This window comes from Balaenoptera physalus (genome assembly GCF_965194825.1).
Source record: "Balaenoptera physalus genome assembly, chromosome: 12".
NCBI lineage: Eukaryota > Metazoa > Chordata > Mammalia > Artiodactyla > Balaenopteridae > Balaenoptera > Balaenoptera physalus.
In genome coordinates, this window is record NC_138897.1 from 29,266,934 (window position 1) to 29,290,699 (window position 23,766).

The 23,766-nt window shown below is 38.9% G+C and overlaps 1 protein-coding gene across 3 annotated transcripts in view; it reads right to left on the reverse strand.

The window, feature by feature from the left end:
• Positions 1–4,960: 4,960 nt before the first annotated feature.
• SETBP1 (SET binding protein 1) overlaps positions 4,961–23,766 on the reverse strand; it is a 407,558-nt gene continuing 388,752 nt past the window's right edge. For all 3 annotated transcript variants that reach the window (XM_082415831.1, XM_082415829.1, XM_082415830.1), the window contains one exon: positions 4,961–10,366. In XM_082415831.1, the coding sequence (XP_082271957.1) occupies positions 9,741–10,366 (626 nt within the window). In that variant the 3' untranslated portion in view covers positions 4,961–9,740. The remainder of the gene's footprint in view (positions 10,367–23,766) is intronic.

Genomic DNA, 23,766 nt, shown 5'->3' on the forward strand with positions numbered 1-23,766 from the left:
TCCCCAATAAAAACCTTATATCTAGAATACATAAGAAAAAATATCAAAACTCAGCATTAAAAAAATCTAATTAGAAAATAGGTAAAATACATGCACAGACATTCTACTGAAGAGGATGTACAAATAAATGCATGAAAAGATGTTCAACATTATTAGCCATTACAGAAATGCAAGCTTAAACCATGAGTTATCACTACAAACCTATCAGAATGGCTAAAATGAAAGGTTGTGATAACATCAAATACTGGTGAGGATGCAAAGAAACTAGATCATTCACACATTGTTAGTAGAAATGTAAAATGGTATAACCACTCTGAAAAATAGTTTGGCAGTTCCCTTCAAAACTAAAAATGGATTTACCATGTAACCCAGTAATTGGTGATTTGGGCAATTTTCCCAGAGAAATTAAAATTTATTTTCACATAGGTTCTTGTATATGAATGTCCATAGTAACTTTATTTGTTACTACAAAACAAAATAACACACAATGTTGGGGGTATGTCACAGGAATACAGGAGCCAATGGAAAGAACTTCCAATGGCCATAGCTATAATAATTTGCTCAACAAAATAAAATATATAAATATAACATTATTAATATAATGATAATATAATAAATATAATTGCATAATTTCATTTATGTAACATTCTTGAAATAAAAAAAAAAAAATTTGTAGAGGTGGAGCACACCTTATTGGTTGCCAGGGATTAGGGATGGTGAGGGAGAAGGGAGGTTAGCAAGAGGGAGATGTTTGCGGTGGTGGAACAACTGAGTATCTTGATTGTGGTGGTGGTTAGGTAGGGCTCTACAGGTGACAAAATTGCATAGATCTGTGCAAACACACTCATGCACACAAATAAGTTAATGGTAAAATCTGAATAAGCTCTATGAATTGTACCAAGGTCAATTTCTTGGTTTTGATATTGTACTATGAGTGTATGGGATGTTGACATGGGGTGCAGAGAGGGAGTTGGGAGAGGATTACACTGTATTTTCTTGTCTATTCCTCAGCATCCTCCTATGAATCTATAATTATTTCAAAATAAAAGTTCCAAAAGTCTTTGGAAAATTGTAGACCCATCAGATGTCTATTAGCTTAGCAAATTATATTCATGGGGATGTGACACTGAAACTAGCTGATGCTTTTATACAAGGCTGTTGTCTGGTATGTTAGTCAGGGTTCTCCAGAGACACAGAACCAATAGGAGATATCTATTGTCTATCTATCATCTCTCTCTCTCTCTCTCCCTCTCTCTCTCTATCATTTATTAGGAAGAATTGACAATGTAGGCTGAGAAGTCCCATAATCTGCCCTCTGCAAGCTGGAGACCCAGGAAAGCCAGTGGTATAATTCATCCCCAGTCTGAGACCTGAGAACCAGCATAGCCAATGGTGTAAATCCCAGTCCAAGGGCAGGAGAAAATGAGATGAAATGTCCCAGCTCAATAGTGAAGCAGGCAAAACAAGGGACAGTTTTCTCCCTTCTCCTCTTGTTCTATTCAGGCCCTCAACTTATTGAATGGTGCCCATCCACATTGGGTTGGGCAGTCTTCTTTACGGAGTCCACGTATTCAAACGCTAATCTCATTTAGAAACACCCTCACAGACTTACCCAGAAATAATGTTTAATCTGGGCACCCCATGGTCAGTCAAGCTGACACATAAAATTAACCATCACATCTGGTCTCACTGTTTCCTTCCAATTGTTTAGTTTGGGAATGGATTTGGGATCTTCTGGAGTATATGATCTTACTGACTAAAATAAGAGAAGTCTTGGGAGACTGGCCTTGGAGGCCTCAGGGGCAAGGGCAGCATGGATGATGTGAGTAAGAGGGAGGCAGAGATTATCTCTACCTTTCATAGTTGCACAGTATATCTTGAAATTTTTCTTTTTTAGGTTTTATTCTCACAAAACCACTTTTGTGAGAATGTGAAAAAGATGTCTATATGGGGCAGATGCCACCCCAAGGGTGCACAACTTGACAAGGAACGAACATGCAGGCTAGATTTCAGCTCCCACTTTCTTTCTCAGCCAGGTCACCTTATGCAGGGAACGACCTGTACAACCTTACATGGCAGCCCTGGCTGAGGATTATACTCTGTCACATGTGAAGTTATTAAGAAGAGTTACCAAATGAGTGATTTGAGACATGTTTGTGGGTGTGGCCATGAGACTTCCTTGAGGAAGTAGGGTTTGAATTGACCTTAAAAAGATGGGTAGAATTTAGATAGGCAGAGAGTGGAAGGAGGAAGTTCATGATCTAGATTTGCTTGAAAAAAGCTCAATGAGGCCTTGTCTTGCTCATCCTTACATTTTAGGTACTTGGCAATGTGCAGATAGGAAAGAAAAGAAGGAAGGAAAGAAGGAAGGAAGGAAGGAAGAAAGGAAGGAAGAAGGGAAGAAAAAAAAGAAAAGAAGAAAAGAAAAGCTTGATTATATGTCTTCATGATTCTATTTTTTTTTTTCATTAATTTCCTCCATATCTTCACTTCCTCATATTAGGATAGGATAGATTATGCTGAGGATAGACAGCCCCAAAGTGTCATTGGCTCTACACAACAGATGAAGTTTGGAACTAGAGGTAGGGCTTGTTTGGAAGGTACAAAAAATGACAGAATTGGAGACTTAGACTTGGAAGGCACTGCAGGTATCATTAAGAGTTTACCTTCCCATTTTAGAGTAAGCAAGTGAGACTCAAAGTAGTTCTGCTCCTGGGTATAGAATTTTTTAGTGACCAAGTGGAAGTACATTACAGATCTCTTGACTTTTATTCCAGTGCTTTATCCACTGAAAAGAGGAGAATTAAGGTAAAAGATCAAGCTTAGTAATGATAGAATATGTGAGGTTTCTAACTTTTGAGATTTTAATGTTTCTCATTTGTTACTTCCTAATTTTAGCATATATGAATGTGACTAACATTTTGGCACCAGTTTTTCCTTTAATGAATCCTGGAAACAAAAACTCTCATGACTTTAGGAAAGTGTCTTGCCACAGCTTTTATAAGAATTAAAAACCTGGATTTTGGCATTTCCAATAAAAGTGAATTAGTAATAATGGACAATAGAAATGCACACCACTGTTGCCACCTTCCTAATCCCTTTCACACCCATTCATTATCTCATCTGACCTATAAGGAGCCTTTTAGGACTTGGGCAAATCCTTTAGCTTTTCACATCCGATTGTCCTCACTCCCTATCACATGTGTAACAGGTTAAAATTTTTGAAGTATTTCCACTTTTCTACTAGTCTCCTCCCCCCAATTCAGGCAGCTAGGCTGGTTTGTGCTCATCCCCTCAGGGCATGTAGCTGACAGCAAAAATGCAGAGGGGAGAAAAATTTTTAAAAACTTTTTTTCTGGCTTTTCAGTTTCAAACGACTAGAAACTAGGGAAATAGAAAAGACAGGAGCACAAAGACACAGTTTGGAAGAAGCTGGAGCTAGGCTTTCTGAAAGTGCCCTCTTTCCTTCCCCTCCAGGTTAGAAAAGAATTCCTAGGTCTGGAACTAAGGTTCGACTATGCTGGTAGAACTAAAAATTAATAAACTGACCTTCAAAGAACTTAAATTTTAACATTCCTTTCAGCCATCTATTTGTAGACCAAGATTTGTACCAGCTACATGTATGAACATATCTGACTGTCTTGACAATCTCTGTCAGCACATCACTACTCTGTGGACTAATGAAAAATCCTAAAAGTTGAGCCAATCAATTTCATGGCAACAGCTTTGTCCCTACATGAGAAGCTGGTGGGAGGAGATTAGGGGCATTCCTGGAAGTCCTTGCTGATTTCAGAAATGCCAACAGTCTAATGAAAGAAAAAGGACTATATAATGCTTTAAATTCTCCTGGTTCAGTGCAAGATAGTTGGCAGAGGAGAGGGAAAAGAGAGCAAATTCTACTTTGATAGAGTTTGCTGACTAAATTCTCTGAGTCTCGGGAGACTATCTAAAGCATTAGGACTCCAACCATCCCGGAAGCTGCCCTAATAATCTACTCTTGAAGACCTATTCATTCCACTAGATTTCAGTTATTCCACTGTGCTTGCTGCAAATACCAAAAGTCATAATAAATGTCACGGTGGGTCAGGTTGATGGTTAGGGACGCAGAGCTGCTTATAACATTTCCTACTTACCTTGCTGGCTTTTTAAAGCGGTGCATTAGAAGATAAAGAAAGAACCAAAAAATATGTAAATGTATGTATGTTTACAAGTTCTCAAAGTAGAATGTGCAACTTACACTTTTAAAACGAGTTTTAAAACCTATTTCTGAATATAAACTAAAAATTAGAACAGAAGGAGTAGGAAGAGAAGAAAGTGCCACCTCAAGGGCTCCACCTTTCTTCTGACACCTCATCACTCTTCTACCACTTGCCATATTCTGCTTAGAATTATAGTTCATCTTCCACATGCAGACCTTGTAAGTTCCTTCAGAGCAAGGATTGTGTATTCCTGGACACTGCCCTTAGGGTCTTGCTCAGACCGGTAGGTTTTGGATAGGTGATCAGTAACTGCCTGTGGTTGATTAAATAGCCTTTCCTAACACTCCAGTCAAATTTTAAGGCCAGCCAGAGATCCATCCTTCAGCTATCAAACAACATGGGATATTTAGTAAGAAGGCCTTAACCCCCAACCATAACGTTCTTCTAAAATTTTAGGATAGGATGGGTCTCCAACATCTTACACTACATTTGGATTGCTTTCAGCAGAGTTCTGACTGGTTCTTTGAATCAATCTTGGCTTTATGTCCAGGTGTAATATATTCTGAACAGTAACCCTGTAAATCAGACTCAAATCTTGCTCACAATGTACTTCCCAGAATCATACAAAAGGCAGAAATTTGGTAAGAATTTTCTCAATGATTCTATATCCAGTTGGTGTGAGCAAAGACCCCCAAATGCTATTAAACTCCTTAGTGATGTGAACCAGATGGAAAATAAAACAAAAGAATTCACAACTCATGTTAGACTGAATTGAATGTCTTTAATTTCACACAATGAATAACATATGAATAGGATTAACTTTTTTTTTTAATAGTTAAGTGCTCTATACTGTGCTAACCTGATCTGGTAGCGAAAAAGACTGAGCTTTCTTTTAGAAAAAATGTTTAAAACCCAACATCTAAGACCATGGAGGAGCATGACAGTAAAGCATGCCAGATGTATCTACGCCTCAAATAACAGCAAGTCCATGTTCATTTTAAATGTACAAAAATGCTTTATGAATAAAAACTGTTACAAAAAGAACATTTCAAACAATGTACAATTTTTCTTGCCTCTATATTCAATAAAATACAAATACATTTTTTGTTCTAAAATATGTTTACATACAATCAAAGTAGAACATGCAAATTACACTTTAAAAAAGGCTTTTAAAAACCACTTATGAATACAAACTAAAAATTAGCCAGCACGACTTGTAAGACAATCTTGTGCCCCATTTTTTTCTTTTGAAATATATATATACATATTTAACACATCATGTGCATTTATTATTTAAGAAATAGATTTTTTTTTAAAAAAGGAAGAAAAAGAAAGACACCAACCTAAGCTGGAACTGCCCTTCTGTGTTGACCAGTGGCAGCTCTTTTCAATTTTCCCCCCTTTAGTGTTTATTATACCTGGGCAAGTGGGCAAGAGATATCCAGGAAGTTTCTTCCTTGGTTGATATGTGCTTCTAAGACTGTTCCCCAAGTGACTGAGTCCAAGAAGGGAGGCAGACTCATCAGTAGGGCAAACCCTCCAAGAAACAAGAGGCAAGGGGAGCCTGGTATCGTGGAAAGAAACTTTAAAAAACTCCAAGAAAATGTTACGGTATATTACAGTTCGAGTTTCTAGGCACTGTGATGACATTATCTGTAAGCTCTGGCATTTGGACCATTGTGATACTATAGGGTAGTGTTGAGAATAATGTCTATATTTATCTACTTTTACATAATGTGAAGGACTGAAAATCCTGCAATGTAACACTTAAATGGCTTTTGAGGCATTTTGGCTTCTGCCACCCACCCCCCCTCTCCATGCTACAGTTGGCATTTAAAGGCTTTGGAAATATATGTATAGACTTTAGACAGTTCCCAGGTAAATCTTCCTAGTGGTAGGGAAAAAATATTCTCCAAAAGCTCATTATCTGAATATTGTCGGGTAATAAGCTGTAGGAGTGGGATTTTCTACTTAAGTCCTAAAACCAAATCCTTTATGATCTCCATGTAGTACATCACCTTATACTATAATTCTGTCACCACTTGCTTATCATATTTATAGACCCAGCAATGCCCAGAACACAAACTCCGACTGCCGTCGACCGTGGCCTCCCACTCCGGACAGCAGCCAAGTTAACAGGCTAAACCTGTCGGCCCTCAGTCACCTAGTCGGGGCTGTCAGTGGCTGTTGAGTCCCAGGCCTGCCAGGTCACGAGCCAGCCCAGACAAGCCCTCCTTTCCTTTGACCCGTCTTCCTCGGGCTGTTGCCGGAGCAGTGCTGTTAGAGGAAGTTAAACTCTGTTCCTCTCGTTTGAGATGAGGGGCTGAAAAGCAAGTGGCTCCCCAGCCACTTAGGAAGGTGGATCAGAGACCCATCATCACCTTCAAGGTGGTTTTTATACAGATTTCATTCTTTGCTCACCCCTAATCAGATTCCCTATAAGTGGGTTCATGCCTGCTTGCTGAAGGCAAGTATTCCAGGAAACAGAAAAGAAAACGAAGGAATTTCTCTTATTATGAAATACTTTTGGATCTGTTTATGGAGCTTCATGCATCCCAAATGACATTTTCCCTAAATAAATATGCAGCCGCAGAAGGCAGTGTTGGGTGGCTAGAGACCTCCACAACGTGGCTCAGGAGACCTGGGTTCTCATCCTTGTTCTGCAACCAGCCAGATGTGAAACGAGACTGGCCCAATGTTGAGTCTGGACAGGAGAGGAGAGGCTAATGCAAAGTGGGTAGTTAGAAAATGAGGAAATGGTCATACTAATAAGATGGGTTAGGTTAATGGAAAGCAAAAGAAAAAATAAAAGTAATGTGATACTGAGGGAGGAGCTTGATGGGAAAGAGGGGAAGCCCTGCAGGTGACTGGACTTGCTTCCACCTCCTAACAGCGGGTTAGCCTGTCTCAGTTTTGCTCCTCTGCAGTTTTCCAATCTATCCTTAGGATCATAAATGTAGAGGATTTGCATTTGACTCACATGACAACTGTAGAACTGAATTTATGTATAAGGTGCAAGTCTGCTGTATCTCTCCTGGAATACCTTTCGCTGGTTTGGAAATTCTAATGTATCCTAGAGTTATTTGAAATTTCTCACGTACTAGAGGTTAATGCCAATTAAGCTTTAGGTCCTTCCTTAAGAAGCTTAGAGAGTGCCAGCTTATTCCCCTCTGCAGGAAGATTTAGTCTGCTCACAGATTTGGGTGGGGAAAGAGTACAACACTGGAAGGAAGAGGGGCAAAAGAAAGAATGAAATCAATTATTTTCAAAATCCAACAAGGGAGAAACCACTTTATGGCCTAATTGGAATGAAAATGGTTGCTCTTTCATAGCAATGGTGGGGTGCGTGGGGCTAATTTAAACCTTCCTCTTGAGTGACTTTGGAACCACTCAGACATGGCTTGGGAATGACAAATTGAAAGTGGTTGGTTTGATTTTGCTGTTCAACCTGTATGAAATGCCAAAGGTCAACCTAGGTCACAAACTGAGTATCTATGATATAAGCTTTGAAGAACAGGAGAATGCACTCCTTTAAACTTACATATTGCTGGGATTAAATGCAACTGACCTAGTGGCAGCACATGATGTGAAGTCTGTGGTGACAGTGCAGAACAGGATGACTCTGTGGGTAATTTCAACCAACTGGTGGTGCCATGACAGAGCACTGATGTTTGCAAGCATATTAACTTGGGATTTTAAAGTTTACTCCCGTAGATAACCCATCCCTTATTCTCCTATGTTCCCAACAAAAATCCTTCTTTCTCTAAGGAAATAATGTTGTGTTCTGAAGTAATAATATGATTTCCTGCCATTTGCAACTTCCTGTAAAGAAACTTAATTTGGAGGTAAACCAGATATTCTAATTCCCATTAGAAAATTTAATTCTGTCTCTCAGTGTCTCTCTTTTTATAATCTATCATACCAGGTATTTGATGTCTTAGGAAAGGTAAGGGGAGGAGTGAGGGAGGAAATTGAAAATACTTTGAAATTTCCACATCTGACTTTTAGAAAACATCTATGGCAATGGAATGACTTCATATTCATTCTGAGTTTCTTAACATGTTTAACTTGGGCTGTGGAGGTGGATAATAGAGACGGAATATCTGTCCACGCTAAACCAATGGCTAGAGTACAACTTGGATGAGAAATGTACAGTCGAAACTGACCATTTAAAAGACGATTTGTCACACACAGTTTGCATCCATGCAGACTGATAGATTTATAATTACATTATGTACAAAATGTTTCAGTTTATTAAGGCAACCACAACTTGGATACTTTGTCCAAGGTGGCGTGATACTATTGGAGTGGTGACACCCTTTGAGCATTTTCTTTCTTTTTTTTTTTTTTCCCAGATAAGAACACTTACTCCCATTTGCTTTTATGAAAAGAGACAATGTACTTCTATTGTCTTTCTGTTCCCTTTTTTCAATGACCTTTGATAGTTACTTGTATAAAAAAAAAAAATCCACATACCAAGGCATTGCTAGACACTTGTCTTTCTGGTGGGTCTGGGGTTTCAATTTTTGGTGATTTGTCAGCTGTTCCATTTTCTATGGGGCATTAAAACCATTTTATTCTGCCTATTCTTTGCTGATATGTTTTAAGTATAAAAATAACCTGGTTGACACCTGGGTCAACGTATCTTCGGCTGCTCTAAATCACTTATTTTTAAAAGGCTCTATCGATACTAAGTATTTGTTTCACAATGACTGAAATTCAAAGCCAAATTCCTTGGGACAGCATGCCAAGGGTGAACATTACAACACAGGTAAGGTTTACATTATTTAGGTGTGTACCAAGTTAAAGAAGGCAGCAAGTAAGTTAACGAAAAGGTATATGGAAGTACAATGGGCAAAGAAAAAGTAGGAACAGATGATTCTAAAACTCAGTGTATGTGTAATAGAGGAGACACACAGAAGAATATGAATGCATGTCTAAGGTTGCCTATCACTACAATTCCACCCTCTGATGACATGAGTCCCTCTGAGAAACTGTGTTGTTAACGTAAAGATTCAGGTCACCTGAAGATGATGTTGGTGCCCCAAAGCCTAGCCGAGCTTGAAAAACCAAAAGAAATAAAAACCAATTAAATGAAAGTGGCTTACAACAAAGCCAGCTGAGAAATTTGCGGCTTTTTCTCCCCTTGGAATGTTTCCTAATTGAGGGCGTTCCCCTTTCAATTTTCCTGGCCAGCAAATGCAACCGAATCAAGGGCGCACCTTGGATGCGGGAGGTCTGGCGGCTGTCGGAGAGCACCACCATCCTTCTCCTCCCTGATGGGTCTCGTGCTGCCTGTCAAGGATCTAGCCATACTGAAGTGCCCCTTGGCCGGGAACTGCTGTAAAGCACAGACACACTTCTTTTGAAGACGTTCCCCTGCTTTGCTTTCCCAAGAGCTCCTGAAGGCTCAACCCCGTCATCTGGCCCGAGTCTGCCTGCCCAGCTTCGGGAGAGAAGGGCATTCGGACCCAGCCCCGGCTCACTGCACTTCCAACGCGTCAGTCTCCCCAGCCCCAGGTTCTGACGCCCAGGCCCACCCTAGGGAAGGACATCGCTCTCACTCCCTCGCGACTTCCTCTGCCTTTTGGCCTTCACCTCCTCTTCCTGGGGAAGGGGCTGCTGCGGGGGCGGCTGCTGCGGGGGCTGGGCCGCAGGCTGGGGTTTGTGTTTCCTCTTCCCGCCTCCTCTGGGGGTCTTGGGCAGAGGGGGCGGCGGGGGTGGCGGCGGCGGCGGCGGCGGCGGCGGGAGGGGCGGGGGCGGCGGCGGTGGCAGGGGAGGCGCCTCCCGGGCCATGTGGATGACCGCCTCGATGGTGGCCATGATGGTGTCTTGGCTGGCGGCCGGCTCCAAGACGAGCGGGCTCAGGCTCGGCTTCTGACCCCTTTTGCTGGGAAGGTCGATGCATTTTTCCAGCACCGGCATTTGGTCTCTGGAGTCCTCATCGAACTGCGTGGGCTGCTTCCGGGGACGCCCTCTCCTCTTCTTGACGAAGTTGTTGCCTGTCTTTGATTGTCTCTGCAGCCGCTTGGCCTTCAGGATCTTGTTCACGTGGTCCAGGTTCTTCTTGGTGGACAGAATCTTGGTGTAGTTGCACATCTTCCGCACCTCGCACTGGATGGCTTCGATCTCCCGCCGCTTGAATCGCTTCTTCAGGGAGGAGCTGGCTGCGGGAAGGGAAGAGAGAAGAAATTGATTACAGGATGCAGACTGCCTTAAACCTAGTCTTTTTAGTGACAGCTGGCATTATATTTGGCTATGAAGATTATGGAAAATTAATGCTATAACTATGACTCGGTACCCACTATTTCTTCTTTTTCCTTTATTAAAATTAAAAATAATAAAAATAAACATGGGTTGAATATTATGTGTACAAAGCATTTCATTATTTCAGTCTCTACAACAATCCCATGAAATACACTTGTTCCCATTTTTAAGTTTGGAAACTAAGGCTCACACCATGTAGGAAGATCTACCATGGAAATCAATGTCAGAATCACAATATAAATTCTCCCATTACTTTCTCCTATCATAGCTTTTATTTTTTATTCAGCCCTTTGACATTTGATCTAATTCAATTTAGCATTAGGCTATACTTCATCTTTCTGTAAAAGATGCTGAATAGAAAAAATGACAAGCAGCCCTCTGGATCAAGCAATCTGGATCATTCATTTGTACCGTCAGCCTCGAAAAAGAGGTGCCTTGACCTGAACTAGAATATCTAACCGAACCTATTATATTTCTAACCCTCCTCCAATGACAGAGGGAGGATACTTTTCAGGAACACTCAATTTGGGATGATCCCATCTCTCTAATTTTTTCCCCCAATGGTCTGGACTTGTCAGCTTGCCTGATGATGTCCAATTGACCAAGTCTTTCTTAACTAGTTCATCTTCTGGAAACCCCAAGGGAAATACCAGCCAGGTGTTTCTGAATCATTTACACCCGTGCTACCGGGCTGTTGTTTGCAAGGAGCTCTTTTCATGTCCTGGTGGCCAGATGCTTCTCTATTTTATGAGCCAAACTTCTAGTCGCAGGAAGTCCTGTACTGCCGCTACTAAATAGCCTTCAGAACTGCTTCATTTTGAAGTTCAGACACCATAAAGTGTGAATGGCTTCAAGACGTAGCAGACCTTTCCTCCTTTAGATCGTTCTTTCTCCTTGTATTGTTCACTAGAGGCAAACGTGTACATACATGTGTATACACACATATACACAGGCACTCACACACATCCTGATAAGCCATCTTCACACTGGCTCCTCCCTCTGGCTACTTATAAGCTTAAGAAATGTGTCTTTAGTGCTTTGCTGCTGTGATTTACACTAAATGCTCATCCCCAAAAAAGCCCATGTAGTTGTCGTCAACCCTACGAAACGTTGCAGGCCTAAAAACAAATGTGTTTCATTTTAGCATCGTGGTTTGTTGTGTCATCCCATACTTTTTCAACTACTAGTGGACAAGCAGAATAAATATCTTAAGGGAGATGAGGAAAAAATGCTGAAAACAAAGACACTGCTGTCACTTACTCTTGGGCACTCCTGCTTGGTTCTTTCCCTGCTTTTCCCCATTTCTCTCTCATGTTGTGCCCGACACAGATCTCCCAGAAGGGTTTATTTGAAGTTATTTATGCCACAAGTTTCATGGAGTGGGAAGCTCTGAGTTTCACAGGACAGGCCAAAATGGTACTGCTTTTGGCCAAAGGTCATTGTGAGAGTTACTGTGCAATGAATAACTACTGAGCAATCTTTAAAATAAGTTATAAAGATCAAAATAGAACAAAGCCAGAGTGAGCTTCTGGCTACAAAAATAAAATTTTTGTACTTAGTGTTGTAAAAGGAAAAGCTTGCTTGATTTTAAGTTTTCAGATGCAGAGACCGACTTTTGTTGGTCTTTATGTCCCTCACAGGGCATAGCATGGTGCCTTGTACAGGGAAGGGATTTAAAAACTGTTTCTCCACTGATGAATTACACTGATTGTTGCTGCCTTATAATCATATTCTTCTCTAAAGGAGTTTTAGTTTGGATTTTTAAATCGACCATTGCAAATATAGTGACACTAAGAGCAGGTCTCCATGTCAGAGCTAAGCCATTTACCTTGTCCACAGAGTTCATGAGGAAATGAAAACTAGTCAGAAATACCCCACAAAACTTTTGGCATTATTCCAAATAAAAGTTCCACTTGCAGTTTACCTTCTTTTTAGTTTATATCATCCAAAGAGAAGAAAATGCTATGTGACACATAATACAGCATGCAGGTACAAAGTAAATCATTTTGGGCAATTAGTTGGCAATGTTTGACTGAGTAAAGCTTGACTGGAAAACTCCGTGAGCTGAGCTGGAGATCATTTGGGGCAAATACAACCAATGGATATTTCTTCTCAGTACTTTTTTTTTTTTAGCATGAAATGTCAAACAAACAAAAAGGAACCTAGTAGATAATTCCATATTCAATAATTTGTTATATGCTGCATAATTTTTTATTAGGCCCTTGCATTGAAAAATGATTATGAAATAAACATTTATTCTGAGTACTGTAAACCTACCAAACAATACTAAAAATATCATAACCAACTATTTTGTACCCACCATTCACATTTAATAAACATTAACTTTTTGCCATATATACTTTATTTTTTTTTTAAGCAAGAAAACATTATAGAGTCAGCTAAGTCAGTGCTCCATCATCAATTCCATTTCCTTTCCTTTCCCTGCTTGAATTTGTACTTTTACTGCATATATGTGAACCCATATTGGTAAAAATTAAAAGTCTGAAACTACCTAATATGTATAATTCTGTAAGGAAGTAGGAACACTTGCAGAGTGTTGGCAGGAGAGCAAATTGACAGAATCATTTTGGAGAGTGATTGGGCAATAACTACTAGAGTTGAAGATGGGCGTGCCCAATGCCCCAGAGATCCCAAGGCCAGGTCACCTCTTTTGCTCATATGTAACAGGAGGCCAAGGTCATTCCCTGAAGCTCAGTGTATGTTACAGAAGACTTAAAACAATATAAATATTAATTAAAAAGATAATGAAGCACTGCGATACATTCAAACAATGGAATATTGTATACACGTCTGTTAAAAGGAATAAAATACATATAAATATATCAACATGGTTAAATCTAAAAAAAAAAAACTTGAATAAAAAAAGCAAATAACAAAAGTATTTGTAAGCGTACCATTTATGTAAATTTAGAAACACACAGATCCCTTGAATTTTTATTTCGTTTTCAATATCCAGACATGAAGGTTTAAAGTGACCCCAGTGCAGATTAACTGTGAGTCAAAGACTGGGTGGATGAGATTTCAACATTTCTTCCCTCCAGAGCTACCTTACGGGACTTTATTAAGCCTCTAGAGTAGCGTTGTCCTATAGAAATTCTGCAGTGGTGGAACTGATCTATATCTATGCTGTCCCATACAGCAGCCACTAGCCACATGTGGCTACTGGGCACCTGACATATGGCAAGTGATTGAGGAATTGACTCTAAATTTAGTTTAATTTAAAGTTAAATAGCTACATGTGGTTAGTGGCTACCATAATGGGCAGCTCAGCTCTAGACCTAAGTACCACGGAATACAGAGGACACACTGAGATCCATTCAGTAAAGCACAGACTGTGGGAAGCTCAGGGCAAACAACCTGGTGCCTTCAACAAATAAGTTGAGAGGTTGGGGGGGAGGGTGGAACTGTAAACTAAAAGAGAGAAGAGATAAAATGATTATATTTGGATACCAATTTAAACAAACTGTCAAAAGAGATATTTTATAAATTCATGGAAATTTGAATAATGTCTGGGTGTTTCTTGATATTATATAATTATTGCTAACTTTCTTAGGTGTGATAATTGCACTGTGATCCTTTTTCAAAGTACCTGTCTTTTAGAAATACATACTAAATTATTAATAGATGAAATCATATGATATCATCTGGGACTGGCTTCAAAATAATAAGGGAGGGAGGAGGGGAGTGGAAGTATTCCTAAAACAAGATTGAAATGAGTTGATTATGTTGAAGCTGAGTGATGAGTACACAGAGGTTTATTATGCTATTCTGCTACTTTGGTATATACTTGCTAGTTCCATAATACATGGTTAAAAAAATATAAATGATTAGTGTTAGTAAAACATCTTTCTCAGGATCTTAGGACTGGCGGGGGGTGGGGGCGGTGCTCTGGTTTTCATATTCTTGGGCTCTATTTCACCTAAATAATTTTAGAAGAATAAGAAATGTCCTCAGTAAAGGGCATGCATAATCTCCCTAGAAAACTCCTGCTGGTAGCTACCCTCCTGGCTGAATGGGAGGGAAGAATGAATGAGCACTCTGGGTTTTATGTTGTGACCAACTGCATCAACATATGTCATGGTCCAATCTCCGCTGATGGCCTCAGGTGTTAAGACTCGATATCCCTCTTTCTTTTTCACATTACAATTTTTGAGGGGTTTCACATCTACTGAACATCTGAATTTTATTTTGTCCTGTGTGTATTATCCAAATTTTCAGTGTAGGCTCATTACTTCGTGTGTGAACAGCACCAGAGTGCAGGTCAGTAGGAAGGGCTCTGGGCAGGGACAGCTGGAAACCAAGCTGAACTAGAATGAACCTCTTAGCCCCTCTGGGTCTCTCTTTTTTCATCTATTACACTGAACAGTTAGACTAGATGCTTCTGTATTTAAAGATTGCTATAATTCTTACCTATACTCATTATCTATTGCCTTACCAAGAGTGAGGTGGCTTTCTAAGACATTTATTTCATCTAATAATTTTGAAATCGTAGTGTGGCGGAGAGGAGGGCTTTGGACTTGGCAGGGTTTGATATTCACAAATCTTTCTCCTTACTGCTTATGATTTCACTGTTCCTCTAAATGTTAACAGATTTTTCTCTCTTCAAATTGTTTCATTATTAGACAGTAATTTCTGGGCTCTTGCACCAAGATTGATTCCATATTTGCTCTCCTTCCTATAATTGTCCTATATCTTGCCTGTTCTTTGTTAGCCTTAAAGAATAATTATGAGTGGCCAAGGCAAAATATGAATTCATCGTAACTCTGCAATGCAAATCATCTTGTAGACTTTTTCTGTACTTAAAATTGCCATGCAAATGATTGAGTTGGTTTTGGTCCAGATCTAGATTTTCCCTTTGCTCCGATTATCACATGATTGGCTCATCAGCGTTTGTTGATTTTGCTACTTCTTTTATGATAATCAAACACTGGACTTATCACTGCTTTTGCACACTGACTTTATATAGATGTCATGTAAGCACTGTGAGCAAGATAAGGGCTAATGAGGCTTAGCTGTATAGAAGCTTCCTAAGAAATAGGTGCTAACGGTTTGGAGACTTTGCCCATGTGCAAGACACATTGTAGTTTTATAAAGTTTTGGATGGGTCAGAGAGGGAGGCAAATTTATCTCTAGACTAATTAGAATTTTTCTTGCTGTTTGAATTGGGAAGGTAGAGAAATATTGGGGACCGCTGAACTGCCCGGAGTGGAGTTGCCCTCCAGGTGGAGAGGGCTGGAGAAGCATCAGCCTCAGTCAAGGCACAGAGCTGCAGTGTGAATTGCTTTGTATGCTGATACTTAGAAGATTCTTCAAAGGCAAAGGCCATGTCTTCCCTCTGTACTCCCAGTTATTCACACAGCAGTACAAGATCCGGTATGTAGTACATGGGCAGCAAATACAAGTTCAAGGGAATTCAATTGTTTAATGTTCTCCCACGAAAATGTGCATTTTTTGGATACTTTTGTACTTAACTCAATAATGATCTCGTTTTCCAAATGCTGCTTTTTATTTTCTAATGGGATATATGAAGCAACTTGCCTTGGCAAGCAATCTTTTTTCCTTCTTCCTTAGAATTTAAATTAACCTTTGTGTCCTGGTCTTAAAAGCTCGTTTGAAAAAGATGGCAAGTTGCCTTGGCTGGTGAGGCTTCTGGTGGGCAGGGCACATCAGAGTCACTGCCAGTCATCAGCACACATGCTATATACCCCTGCTTTCCAATTTGAAAGCCATAATTTAGAATTAAGTGTTAGCAGATGTGGGGCATTTGTCACGATAGAATGGTACTTCCATTCTGTTCTTAAAGTCACCTTAATACAGTTTGGGGTTTCTTTGAAAATGTGACTAGCTTGTTTAATGCACAGTAACTGCTTGACTATTAAATGACAGCCTCCTCTTAGGGGTTTATTGTGAAAGAACACTCCATCTCAGCTGCAGTGGCTTAGGAGACCCTGGTCTTTGTGTTGCTCCTATTTCACATTTCTCCGTGGGAAAAGTGAAGGTAGGAGGTGAGGAGCGGTTCGACTGATGGAGAGGTGAAGCAGTGGGTGTGCACCTGCGTGTTTACGTGTGGGTGTTCCCCTCTGCCTCTCCAGATCTGATACTGTTCTAAACTGGCAGCCTCTCAAGTGGGGTGCATGTTCCCAAGGAGGAAAGTGGGCTGCAAGAAAAACATTGTATAAACTATTTTATATAATAATATTTTTATATAACTATATAAAATATATAAAATATATTTTATAATATATATTTTATGTAAATATATGTACATATATGTGTAAAAATATATAAATTTGATGTATTTAACTTTATTATATATAAATGTTTATATAATATATAATTATATACATTATTTTAATTTATATTATTTATATCTTATCTGAAAAATAAGAACTAAATTAAGCATTCTAATGCTTACTATATGGAGCGATGGTGGGTGATGCCCTTATTTGGGCTGCACGATGTGTCACCTGTCACTGTTGGGCATGAGGTTCCTGGAAAAAGAAGAGACCACATGCATTCAAGGGGCTGATGGCATCCCATCAGTTTATTCCCTTCAGGTGTTGTCAGGTCCTGAACATGGTTTAGAAAATTAAGATCTTTAAACAATAAAAAAAACTTTAACAAAAAATAAAAATACTTTGTAATGAGGTCAGGAATATCCATGAAATATGTTATATACCACAGAGAGTTTTGTTGGTTACCTTGCAGCAAACTGTATAAAAGAGTTGCTATTTTCAAAGACAAATTTGGCAATTTTCTTCTACTTTGAGAGAAGTGTTCTAAATGCTTTCACTTTCTCAGTGCTGTCAGTGGGCTGTCTGTAATGTTACCTGGCAGTTGTTAAAAAACCAAAAAAACCGCTTAATGTCCCTTTAGGGCAAAATGGGCAAGAAAGTAACTGCTTTTAGAAGCAAACTCATACTATGGCGACAGCATTTTTTAAATTGATTGGAAATGTTTCCATTTTTGACAATTTTGTTGCTGTAAATATTATAACCTATAACATCCTTAAATATGCAAATTAAAAAATCTTGTAAACAGAGTTAACTTCCAAATGAAGGGTTTCAGAGATTTGAACTCATTAAAAAAATGCAATGTCTTTTGAAATGCAAGACCATCTGACTGTTAATAAAGAAGGAAGTTGGTTAGTTGAATTTCAACAAAAAAAACCTTTGCTTAATTGATGGATGGGATTGAAAAAAATAGTATTATGTTTTAAGCAAAATGATACACTTTCTCCTTTTGGATCTACGTTTATGTGAAATATCCTTTTAACCTATAACATCTACTAACAAGTTTTGAAACAAACTGAATTTGAAATGAGACCTTCAAATTGCTTAATCACAAGTGTTAAAAAAACCCCAAGATTTTCAAAAAGAAGTATTCAAACTCAATCACTTGGTCCTCTCTGAACATTATTAAAAATATTAATATTAGTATGAAATTTGTTTCATTAATAATACAGTTAAATGAAATTTAAGTTTATTTTAAGAATATTATTTATTTCAGATTTATCTCACCTTTTCAGGTTTACTTTTTAAAAGATGAGTACACATATTCTAAATATGTATTTACATGGGGTAACTGTTCAAAATTACGTTACCAATATCACTTCATGATCAAAAATTTGAACTGCTTTAAAGTTTTCCTGTGTTTTTCTAGACTCTTGAAGACTTCATTTATGCAGTATTTAATCCTAGAGGAATTTAACTTTCTATGAGTGCATGGCCTAAGAAGCCATTAAAGCTTCTTGAAGACAGCATGTGCTCTTCTTTGTACCCCTCATAACAAACAGCACAGCTCCTTTCTCATAGTAGATGCTTGATTAATATTTCCTGCTAGATCATTTCAGATTGTAAATCCTAGAAACCAAAGCCTAATATCATTAATCTTCCTATTCCCTAGAGCACCTTTAATTGAATTGCATGTAATTCCAAGGCAGTCAAGAGTGTCCCATCCATGGGACTCTGGAATGGGATTTGATGCTGACCTCCTTTATTTGGTAAGGCAGTTGTGTGGTCCTGGTCCCTAGGTTTCCAGAATCCTTGAGTTTTCTGACCACAGGGTAATAATGCCAGTCATTTCATGAGCCTGGGTTTTGGACAAACCAGCAGTGGCTTTGGACAGATAAAGGCAGTGGTAACTTGTCTCCAGAGACTAAGATTTGCAGAGACTAAGATGAATAAGAACACTGCCAGGTTGTACAGAGAACCTCTAAGGAAGGGAACCAGGGCTTTGGCCTGAGAAAGCTGGGTGAAGGGAGAGAGTTCAGAGATCAGAGAACTAGAAACAGGGGCAACTGTATCAGCCTCTAAGGTGCACTGTACCTATTATTAGTAGGAATTGCCCAGGATGAATCCACAGAAGAATTTTAACTCTGGGAGTTTTTCTGGGGGTGATACTTATTAGAGTCAGAGTGGCTTGGCGAGGAGTGAATTGTGAGTGGTGGCACTCATAAACTGAGGAATACTAGGGACATTTAACCCCGCTCTGTTTCAATCAACTCTGGCTTTTGTATGTTGCATGTAGCTCAAGCCCTAGCAGACTGACTAGACAACGTGAGAGGCTGGATAGAAATGCAGTTAATGCCAAAAAGTTTGACGCTACATCTGCTGAGTCTCACAGCATGCCAGGTGGTCACACGGCGGGGGTGGTTGCACCCTCTCAAAGGGCTCTTTATATTTCTTTTTTTCTTTCCTTTCAAATGTGGCATAGCAGTATCCTTAACCATAAATACCATCCCTTATATAATACTCCAACTATTGTAGATGTATGTTCATACTTGATTGTGAGAGATTTCTTTTCTTTTAAATTTGGAAAAAAAATTAGAAGAACAAAGAATAATTTAACAAACATGCTCTTATGAAAATTTTCACATTTTTAATATTTAGGCTCAGATGAAATAAATCCTTATTGACCGTGTTAGAACTTCAAGAATTACATCAAATGGTTGGTATTCATGTTTTGTTTTCTAACTGGACTTAATAATTGCATTTCTTTACTTAAAACTCAGACTTTTGTTTACAGTCTGTTTACAGTTTGTTTTGTTAGAAAACATATTGACCGGGACATTAGGAGAATGAAGTTCTCATCGTGACTTTTCACCCCTCAGTTCTCTGCCTTTAGACAAATCTCTTAAATTCTTGGCAGGACCCTTACGTCAGAATAAATATGATTCTGTAAAAATAGTTATACACCTCCAAGTCTTCTCTGTTCTAGGTAAGATATCCTCAATTCCTTCATCTGTGTCTCATATGAGATAACTTCTAGGCTATATTCCATTTTGATTACCTTCCTCTGGAGATTTAATCATCTGACAAATCCCACCTTAAATTTTGGTGCCCAGAATTGAACTGATTTTCCAAGTATGAAGTGATGAATGAATAAGGCACTACAATTCTATTAATGTTCTATTAATGTGAGCTACATTAAAACAGACAACCAACAAAACAACCTGCATTTTTTTTTTTTTGCAACAATATCACACGGTTTGTTCATATTAAATGGAAGCTCAATTAACTCTCTTAAACACTTTCATAAGTTTGGCCACCAAACTTGGCCATTGCTATGTGGAATTGGTTTTTGAGCTTAAATGCAAGCCTTCTATTTAAATCTACAAAATTTAATTTTATTGGTTTTAGTCCATTGTGAAAGTCTGGAATCTTATTTTTGTTTTCTCAGAGAGGGCTCAGGTTTGTGAGGTTTCCAGAGAATTTGAATACCCTCATGTCAACCTTCCCTTTAATCCCTTCTGGGCATGATTCATGTGACTCAAGCGCCTGCTACTATTTTTCTCTTTATTGAAGTTTTTCAAAAAAAAAATGTCAATTTATACAATAAAATATCTCTGAATTCTTCATAACACTAGCAAGCAATTTATACCCATTGCTTTAGACTTTCATATATTTTTGTGTCCGGTTAGTAGACAATGGATGTACCACAGAAACAATAACTTTGCATAGCCTACAGGTGTATGCCCAACTCTATTATTTCTGCCAGAAAGGATATTGCATCTGATGTTGGAGTGGGGAAAGAAAAGTCTTACATTTTTCTTTTATCCAGAGGCAATTCTCCTACCCTAGTGGGAAAAAAAAAAAAAGACCAAAAAAACCCAAAACAAAACAATGCTAGATGTGGTTCCAGTGCTTTCCAATTTCAGCTGGAATTCAGTCAAATAAAGTCCTCTTCCTAAAAGCCATGAAGTACTCTCATTTCAACGTTAATCTTTCTGGTCCCCTGTACATTGCTTATATCTCTCTGATAGCACTTCACATAGTCTGTCCTATTTTAAGATTATGGGATTAATCTGCATTTATCTCTTCTCTTAAATTGTGTTTTCTTAAGGCACAAGGACCATATCTTAGCCATTCTTATTTATTCTTAGAACAAATATGGATTGAGCCCACTTTGTGCCAGGCGCTGTGCTAGGCACTCAGTTCCAACTTCCTCCTACTGGGGACCAGCACAAGCTCAGCTGACTTACTTGAAATGGAATGAATCCATATGACTCAACCTAAGCCAACACTTACCATCTATTTTGTAAAATCTGTGTGTAAAATAGAAAAGGATTTATTGAAGGGGATCCAAATCACTGTAAATTAAACTAGATCTTCACATATTTTAGCTATTCCCTACTCTCCTCAGAGCACCACTAACTGTTTGGAGTATCCAAGCTATGACCAAAAGCACTGAAGTACCGTGAAATATAGACTGAAATCCAAACCGCCCCATAGGAGAAGTGAAGCTTCGATGACAAAAACAAGTTTGGAACTTATTTAGCACCATTAAGAAAACCAGCTTGAACATTTAAGTCCACCGATTGATTAAAACAATGGGTCCCCTGGGAAAGGGAGGCATGTACATATTATATATAAATTACGTAACACCAGAAACGAGAGAGACAGAGACAGAGACAGAGGAGGGGTGGGGGGGGGGAAGAATGGTCTTTTCATTGCTGAACATTTGGATCAGAATTATAATGGTTTATTGTGGGGGAGTGGTCACATGCTCTCTTGGCAAATTATATATACATTCAAGTTGTGAGCACTATACCAGTAGGTTGGGGTTTTTGTTGTTGTTGTTGTTTCTATTGCTTTACCTTTTTTTTTTTTTTTTCAAATATATGCTTGGACAGACTCAATGCAGCAAATACTCCTTCTCAATTTAAGATTTGACAATTTAACAGGAAAAAGCTCATTCATCATCTTTCCCTTTTAGAAACCATAAATTATTGGCTCATATACCATGTGGCTTGGATTCTAGGAAAAGTTAGTGTAAACAAACCCAAGTTACAATGAGTGGAGTAAGAGAGTGAGTCATAAACAAAACACAGACATATGCTCTCATATAAATAAGGGCCTGGACCATCAGCTTCCCAAAGTCTGCTTCCCATTAATTACACAACAAAATGAACTTTCCATATGTAAAGCCCAAATCACTTAACTCTGGCAACTTGTACGAGACAAAGACCAGGATTGGACCTAAAAGGCACTGACAAAAACCTGAATTTCAAAATAATGAAAGTTCTCTCAAAATTTTTTCAGGTATTGGAGGACAAGAAAATCCCTTGGAGGAGTGTTTCTGAGCACTGAAACTATTCCCAGCAACCCAGGAACACTGCTTGAGGTTGGTCTGATCCCCTGCTGAATTTAAAGGTAATATCAGGCTTACTCTCTTTTGTTCTGAGCTCTGTCATCTTTATGGGGCAAGTCCTGGGTCCAGGCCACACAGGGTGTTCACAGACATTGCTGGAATCACTGAACAGTTGAAATTCCCTCCATCAGTACTTTCTCTCTGTCCTTAGAAATTGTCCATTGGTACACAGACTCACGTTTCCTTATTGTTGTATGAAGGCTATCTGGTCTCTCTTAGTTTAAAGAGGTTTCAAGGAAACAGAACAATTCCTAGGGAAGAGGATTCTTCAACAGGTGAGAAACTTTGAGAGAGATGGTAAGCAGCTAAGTTCTCTCCTTGTGTCTCTTTCGAAAGTAGACCTCATAAAGCAAACTAACAGAGTTATTTACAAAGGACATTAAAATAACAGATGTCACATTTTAGGAGCTTGGGTGGGGGAGTGGGAGAAAAATTTTTATTCTTTGCTGGGGGTGGGGTGGGGTGTACGTGTTCTTGGATCATTCATTTACTCAATGATTGTTTTTGTAGCATGTACTCTTTGTGTTGTACCATAGACCATACAAGGTAAGTGGACAACATCATCTCTGCTCTCATATGAAACTATGGGAAAGGGGGAGAACCTAACACTTTTGGAGAATCTATGGTGCAGTCTGCAGTACTTCACATATTTCCTCATTTAATTGTGATCACAACCGCGTAAAGACATTACTATCTCTGTTGTACAGAGATGAAAACTGAGACCTCAGAGGTTAAATAATTGACCCAAAGGACACATCTTAGAAGTCATGGACTCAAAGATTCAAGCAAGGGTTGCCCTATTTCAAAGTGAGTTCATACCATATTTCCGTAAGAAGGCAAAGAAGACAAGGAGCTGGACAAGAAGTGAGAAAACCTGGGTTTTCCTGTTAATTTTCTACTAATGACTGCATCAGAACACCAAATTTCTCTCAGTTTTACAATTTCAAAGGCCTTTTCTAACACCAAATTTCTCTCAGTTTTACAATTTCAAAGGCCTTTTCTAATCGCCAAATTTCATAGTTAAATAACACAAGGTATTACTACAGATCACCTGCCCTACTGCTAGACTAGGCCTTCTTGCATATTGATTTGATCCTGCTGCTTTCTCCAGGTCAAATGCTTTTAAGGGTTCCCTATAGGGAGCCAGACAGCCAATATAATGAGTGAGGTTGGCCAGGATTAGGAAGAAAGGTGGGGGGAATAGGGGAGGGCATGGGAGACTAAAGAGAATATGGCCCATCTAAGGGGGCAAATGTTATTCTGTATCAATCATTGTTGCCAGGTAGGAATCTAAGCCCAAAGTTATCAGATAATATGAGTTTCAAAAAACCAGAACTCTTGATTATTATGTAAATCTTCTGATGTTTACAATCTGCAGATTAATTAATTTAAAAAAATGTATAAACCTGTGTAGGCCAATCAAAATACAACTGCAGACAGCTATTGGTCCATGGCTTTATTTTGCTATCACTGTCCTTCAGAAGGGTCACCACGACTCATTCTAGAATTTCAGGGACTCTAGGTTCTGACTCCAAACCTCTCTTCCAGCCTCATCTGTCATTATTTCCACATATACTCCTGTCTTAGAGATCTCTGTGCTTTTAATTTGGTGCATCCTTAGAAGGCC